The sequence below is a fragment of the Xyrauchen texanus genome, chromosome 29 (assembly GCF_025860055.1).
Source record: "Xyrauchen texanus isolate HMW12.3.18 chromosome 29, RBS_HiC_50CHRs, whole genome shotgun sequence".
In the NCBI taxonomy this organism is placed as follows: Eukaryota; Metazoa; Chordata; class Actinopteri; order Cypriniformes; family Catostomidae; genus Xyrauchen; species Xyrauchen texanus.
Window position 1 is genome coordinate 6,345,566 of NC_068304.1, and position 7,301 is coordinate 6,352,866.

The window sequence follows — 7,301 nt, forward strand, 5'->3', positions numbered from 1 at the left end:
ACGAGTTGTAGCGTACAGGGAGATTAGTCTGTTTATTATTGTGACTGAATGAGTAACTGTAGTGAGAACAGAACAAACTCCAGGACTGATCATTATTTCCAAATCCACACTCATCACCTTCCTTCCTGCTGATGCTCTTATACGACATGGATATAAACACACCATTTTTCCCACTCCACTCAGTCTCCCAGTAACAGCGTCCACTCGCTCTCTCTACACACAACACCTGACGTAAACGTTTAAATCTGTCGGAATGATCAGGATACAGCTGGCGTCCGTGTGTGTAAGAAGCCACTCTGTTCCCCTCAGACAGATAGACGTGTTCATTTACTGTGTTTGGATCCAGATTGAACTGATGGAAATCTGATGGGGATAAAACAAAACAGAATCAGTGAATGTGAATTTTAAACATGAACATGAAGATCTAGATGAACTGTTAATAAATGTGTCATGTATCAAGTGTTGTGTTTAGTAGCTCTTGGGATTTAATAATGATTTAAAGGATGAAGTTAGGTTCAAATAAAACATGTTTTACTATTCATTAAGTTCATTCACTTTTGAGATACTTCAGCATCTTGTGTATTGTTTTCCTGTTAGTTTAAAATGTTTTCCTTGACATTGTTCAGTCATTAAATGAAGCAGTGAGTTTTATTTGATTTTATTGCTACATTAAAAGTATTTTTGGGAACTTTTGCTTATTATTTTTTCCTCCAATGTTTGCTAATCCATGGGTTCACTTTTCTAAAGTCACTAAATCTGTTTGTGATTTCTGGTCCAGTCTCCAGAAGTGTAGTTAGAGATCAGAACTCACAGCACAACAACGTGCGTTCAAATCACCAGTTGGATCTTTTCATGTGTTCAGTCATCATAGGTTTATTTCTCACTAAAGGTGTGTTGCTACAGAGTTTGATTGAGTACCATTTTAAAATATTGTCTGTTTAATTAGTAGCTAAAAATGTAGTTCACTTTCATTGATTTACATAAGAACAGCTTGAACATTTTGCTAAAAATCTCCTATTATATTCCACGGTTTCAGAAAAATGAGAGATAAGGATGGCATAATTTTTATTTGTGTGTGAATTATTCCTTTATTTGTTAGTTTCTGCATTAGCGAGTCTCATGTTCATCAAGGTAAACGTGAAACGCTGTTTATTTTAAAGTAATGTTGGTTCTTTCATGTATCTTTCATGTGCTTTCAAGACTCTTTTTAGGACCTTTCAAAAATGAAACCTTCTATAAGTATCTTAGCACACTAATTATGTTTTGTGCTTTTTCTTTGTGACATACATTGTTGGAACTCCTCTCTGATCCTCGGGACAATGTTGATGTGTGTGACTGAAAATCAACAGACATAAACAGCATCATTCTCATATAAAGACAAAATCATAACTGTGTCCATTCTGAAATCCCTTTAATATGCTCTCGTGCGTTTTCTACAAGATATTAGATGATTTATGACTCATTTGTGAGAGTAAATGAATGTTCAGTGTTTAACCTACCAGAAAACGTTTTAATCTGCTCTTTGCAGAAATCCTCCACTTTTGTCTCTCAGCTGAAGGACAGATTGTCTTATATCATCAACAGAGAGAGGGGAACTGAAAGTAATTCTGACTGTACATTCTAGAGGTGCAGAGAGAGACTGGAAACTCTACAAAACACACACAAAGGGGAAAATATCTCACCACCTGCACACTACTGCCTTAAACCTGCACTACAGTCAAATGTTTGCTGCTCTTGTTGACTTATCTTTAGTCACTCAAGTGCCAGTAAATTTCATTTTAACAGCATGTTCTTGTCGTGTTTTTGTAGATCTCTGTTACCTGCAGGAAATGGATTTGATCATCTGTGTGTAAAAGCTGCTCCAGCTCAGCATTTCTCCTCATCAGATCAGCGATCTCCTGCTCCAGTCGCTCCAAGAGTCCTTCAGCTCGACTCACTGCAGCCTTTTCCTGATCTCTGATCAGCTGTGTCACCTCAGAGCGGCTTCTCTCAATGGAGCGCATCAGCTCAGTAAAGATCCTCTCACTTTCATTCACCGCTGTCTGTGCAGAGCGCTGTCACACACACACATTACAATCACACAGTGAAAGAGCTTCAGCACTGGAGGAGAGTCCCAACTGAGTCTCAAACTTCTCTATTGCTCAAAACTCACCTTATGAGACTCCAAAGTCTCTATCAGCTGCAGAATATCTTCCTTTCTCTCCTGTATTCTCTGCTGGTATTTTCTCTGTGTTTCTCTCAAGTGTTTCTGTTGAACACAGAAGGGGTGATACATGATCCCAAATGTTTTACATTGTTTTGTCATTGCACTTCATCTGTATTCTGTTGAACACTGAAATAACAGAAAATGGGATTTAGTACCTGTGTCCCAGGCCGCTGCCTCGTCTAAATCCCTTGCATTGCCCTCACATGAGTCCCTTTCTTTGCCTCCGCATGAGTCTTGTGATGTATGCTATTGTGACAGGGCGGAGGGCGGGGCCGGGTCGTGGTCCTACACACCCGGTCCTTATCAGGCTAATCCTCCGAGAGGGATAAAGGCCGACTGCGGACGGTGGTGCGACAGAGAGAGAGTGATTTACGGACAGCTGTCCGACACCATGGTGTGTTTGTCTTTTTGATTAAGTTTATCATTAAAACTATTATTTATATCGTCAAGCCGGTTCTCGCCACCTCCTTTCCATTAATTATCTTTACAGCTATTTTTCCTATAATGTGGTATATGCTATTTTTCTATGTATAACTGTGTACATCATACTGTGCTTAGATTATATTTCACTGCTGTACTTCTCCGTCCTTGTGATAGTGAAGGGGGTTTGGTATGTGTGGGATTCTTGCATGAGAAACACAGTGCCAGACACCAGCAGACACTAGATAACCAGAAACAAACCGCCTAGGCCTCAAGGCTCTTTGCTGTAGACACACCCATACACACAAACACACACACACACACACACACACACACACACATGCACATAGTCATAGAAATGTTTGAAGCTCAATCCCTTTTTCTCCACTTTCACTTTGACTCTGTGAAACACACTGCATCTGTGAAGCTCTATAAAGATGAATATTTTTTCTGCAACCCTGGTCTTCTGGTCTAAAAAATATAACACTGCTTCCTAAGAATGACTGTTCAGTATTAATACATCAATAAATAATTTCAGTTCATACCTCTTTCTCTGTCCACTCTGCTGCAGCCGATACAGTGGCATGGTTTTCATGTTCATCCATCGTACACAACATACAAATACACTTCTGGTCAGTATGACAGAAAAACTCCAGCAGTAAACCATGTTGAGAGCAGATCATCTTCTGGAGTCGTCCAGTGGCGTCCATCAAATAGTGTCTCTTACCTTTAAAGAAACTCTCATGTTGTTCAAGGTGATTGTAACAGTAAGAGTTCAGACACACCAGACAGGACTTGACGGCTTTGTATTTTCTTCCAGTGCAGATGTCACACTCCACATCTCCATCTGCAGCATCAACAGGAACATCAGCTTGAAGTTTAATCTTCTTCAGTTTCTCCACCACTTCAGCCAGCATGGTGTTTTTATTTAAAGCAGGTCTTGTAGTGAAGGTTTGTCTGCACTGAGGGCATCTGCAGACTCTCTTCTGATCATCCTGATTCCAGTAGTCTGAAATACAGCTCATACAGTAACTGTGTCCACAGGGAATAGTCACCGGATCCTTCAGTAGATCCAGACACACTGAACAACTAAACTGATCCTGAGCCACTGAAATATTGGCTTCTGCCATTTCACTGCATGTAAACAGATTGAGAGACACATACGGCAACTCCACAACACTTAAGTTTTGTTTTCTCTGAACTGAAACACTGAAGCAGTTCCTGGTTCTGTATTTAAATGACGTGTGCAAAACATCTAGGTTACGTATGTAACCGCCATTCTCCGATGGAGGGAACGAGACATTGTGTCGGAGAAGCGACACTAGGGGTCTCTCTTGAGCGCCGAAATATGCCTCTGACTTATGAAAAAAGGCCAATGAGAAGTTGGCAGACAGTATTTGCATACCCCGCCCCTGGACATATGGGCATTTAAGCAGGCAAATAAGGGAGTTCATTCAAGATTTTTCTGAGGAGCCAGAAATGGTCTGGCCACAACAGTGGCTCGGATCAGCGACATGGCGGGGAGGACACAATGTCTCGTTCGCCCTCGGCGAGCAGGCGGGGCATGGCCCGTGGTGGCAGTCTTGCGGCGGGGCATGATGTGAGAAATCGCCAGTTCTGCTTCTTCACCGTGGAGAACTGTTGGGCAAAGTCCTCGACGGTGTCGCCGAAGAGGCCGAGCTGGGAGACAGGGGCATTCAGGAAGCAAGTCTTGTCGGCTTCACGCATCTCGACCAAGTTCAACCATAGGTGACGTTCCTGGACCACCAGTGTGGCCATCGCCTGACCGAGTGACTGCGCTGTGACCTTCATCGCTCTCAGGGCGAGGTCAGTCTCTGAGCGCAGTTCCTGCAGTTTCGAGTTTTGTCTGTGCTGTCGAAGCGCCCAGGGGCAACAATGCACAGCCGTGCACAGGAAAGGAGAAAGCCGCTGTTATGCGCCGTCAGATCCAACAGCATACAGATCGTCAGAGGATTACATGGAAACTTGGTGTGTGTGTAACTCACAGCAGACTGCATACACGACCATCGGCTCCGAAGTAATTTTCTGAATGAACTCCCGTATTTGCTCGCTTAAATACCCGTATGTCCGGGGGCGGGATATGCAAATACTGACTGCCAACTTCTCATTGGCCTTTTTTCATAAGTCAGAGGCATATTTCAGCGCTCGAGAGACCCCTAGTGTCGCTTCTCCGACACAACATGGAGAGAGCGACAGAAAGGGAACTGTGAGTAGCACTCTGATTATTTACTGTAATGCACATTTGCATATATATATATATATATATATATATATATATATATATATATATATATATATAAAATTAGGGTACAATGGGGATAAAGAGGGGTAAAAAGCACATTTGATTTGATTTTCTCTTAAAACACCATCTATCAACAAAACTAGTACTTTCTTTAACACCAGTTTGTCACTATACACTGCAAGATATTCCTGATCCACGAGATCATTGTGTGCAATGTCTAAAGTTTGATTTTGAGGTCATTTGATCTAATATTTAATCATTTTTTAAAATCTTGCAAATTTATGTAGCTGATGAAAATACCAGAAATGATCACATTTATTTAAATACCAAATACTTTTGGGGGGTCAAAAGCCCCCCTGTTACAGGGACTAAAGGCCCTCATAATACATTTCTTTAGAGAGGGGAACAGATTTGTTATGAAAAATGGTTTAAAGTGTGCTCATGTTGATTGATCAAATCACAGTGGAGATTTATTTGTTTATAGAATACTTGAGATGTAATGAAATGCCAAATGTGATTGAAATTAACAGGAAATGGTGCACACTTTTCTGAAATGGTTATTTTGAATAAGCATAATCTTAATTTGCTAATCAAAAAAGCATCTTGCTGTCTCAACATTATTTGAATTAATTGCATTAGAAAAAAGCAAATCTTCCTTATGGTGTGCCTTTAGCTGTGTTGTACCCTATCAGACTAACACAGAATAAGTTACCAGTATATTAAATTATACACAAAGTAATTACAAATTAACACCTCCACGTATTTCAGTTCTTCACTATCTTTAGGCTTACACAACCTCTTCTTCCTGTACTGGCGATACCTGACGGCTTGATGTTGGGAAAGGTGCACATTGTTTTTGAGTCTACTTAGATTAAACCTTAAAAAAAGAAAATTGGGTTCAGTAATTTAAGCTCAATCGGCAGCATTTTGGTTTTTTTTTACCAAAAAAACATTATTTTGACTCGTCCCTCCTTTTCTTTAAAAAAAAAAATCTAAAGTCATACAGTGACACTGTCACGATTTCCTGGTTGTCTGCCCTGTGTTTCACTAATCTTTGTCTAAAACTACACTTCCCACAATTCCCGGCCCTTATCACTGCCAGCACTCTGTCATTGTTCGCACCTGATTGTCGTTTGTGATCATCCTGTGTCTGTGTCTATAAACCCTGTTTGTTCTCCATTCCCTTGTCGATCGGTGAATGTTGATGCTTGTTTTCACTGCCTTGAATGTTCCTCATGTGTTCAATGTTTGCCGCTTGGATGTTTTGATGTTCCCATGTTTACCCGTCCTGCCGTGTTCATCCTGCCGTGTATTCCCAGTTCCGTGTTAATCCGATGTGTTCGTGTTTTAGTTTCAGTTCCCCCGTGGATGTTTCTTTTGTTCCTGTTTGTTTGTTTGCACTTTGTCAATAAAGAACCCGCACGTAGATCCCACTCCTTGTCTGCCCTCGTCTGCATTCATAACTGTCTGTATTTTTTAACATTATATCAGTGCATTGCCTTTGTGCCATTAGTTTATTCAATAAAACACAGATTCTTATGTTATCTGAACAAATTAGTAAATCTAAGTTGATCTGTCAAAAATATAAAGTAAAAAAATATTTTTTACAGTATGGTATATCATGCTCTACTGAATACTGTAGCCTATGTCTCCATGAAATTCAAACACAGAGGTAAAGTTGATAATTTTTAGTGCTCTTCTGTTTCATCTTCAATGAGTTCATTCTTTTCTATGCTATACAGATGACACTGTGGCATAAAAGTGAACTAAACAAAAAATGAGGAACTATTGCAGCTGACCTGTTATAAAATACATACAAAATAACTTTATAAGATAAATAGCTATTAAGTGCATTACTTTGAAGCTTATAACAATGATGATTCTCTTCAATTGCCTGGTTTGTTCTCAAAACTGGCCCGACCAAGTAATCGGTGAAGACGAATGAATTGAAGCTGCTGTAGCGAGCAGCCCCCTCTGCTGGTCAAAATAAACAACACACCGTTGGCTTTGCTGCTCAGGCTTTCTTGCCATGTAATATTTCACAATGAACACTGTTTTGAATGCTCAGGAAAAACGGGGACATTAACAGGGACAACTCCAGTCAGTTGCAGGCCACCAAAAACCGGGACTCTCCCCAGAAATCTGGGACGTCTGGTCACCCTACCAGACAAGCTTAAACATGCTCGCTCCTCCGAAACTGGACCACGGTTCACTTGATGACCACTGATGCTGTTGTTGCACGTGCTGGGTGTTGTTAAACTCATGCTGAGTTTTACACAGAGAGGGCTCGGATGTTTACCGCGATTTTATCAAAATCATTTAGAAGGTCAGATAAAAGTCATCGAATCACTGACTTACATTGAATAAAGACTTACATCGTACCGGGAGACTCTGAGAAGAGGTGGTATGCAA

At 40.7% G+C, this 7,301-nt stretch overlaps 1 protein-coding gene across 1 annotated transcript; it reads right to left on the bottom strand.

The window, feature by feature from the left end:
• Positions 1-294: 294 nt before the first annotated feature.
• Positions 295-3,810, bottom strand: LOC127622869 (E3 ubiquitin/ISG15 ligase TRIM25-like). Its single transcript, XM_052096987.1, has 6 exons — positions 3,172-3,810; positions 2,153-2,248; positions 1,821-2,054; positions 1,500-1,648; positions 1,288-1,335; positions 295-363 (listed from the first exon to the last, which is right to left on the bottom strand). Exons 1-4 carry the CDS (start codon positions 3,754-3,756, stop codon positions 1,511-1,513), a joined length of 1,053 nt encoding a protein of 350 aa, XP_051952947.1. The 5' UTR covers positions 3,757-3,810; the 3' UTR covers positions 295-363; positions 1,288-1,335; positions 1,500-1,510.
• Positions 3,811-7,301: the final 3,491 nt, after the last annotated feature.

What these genes read in the sequence shown, in the direction of transcription:
- LOC127622869 (XM_052096987.1), bottom strand. Translation starts at nt 3,756, where the DNA reads ATGGCAGAAGCCAATATTTCAGTGGCTCAGGATCAGTTTAGTTGTTCA. An exon ending in CAGAGTGGACAGAGAAAGAG is followed by an intron (nt 2,249 to 3,171) that starts GTATGAACTGAA and finishes TGTGTTCAACAG; the next exon opens with AAACACTTGAGAGAAACACA. An exon ending in AGACTTTGGAGTCTCATAAG is followed by an intron (nt 2,055 to 2,152) that starts GTGAGTTTTGAG and finishes TGTGTGTGACAG; the next exon opens with CGCTCTGCACAGACAGCGGT.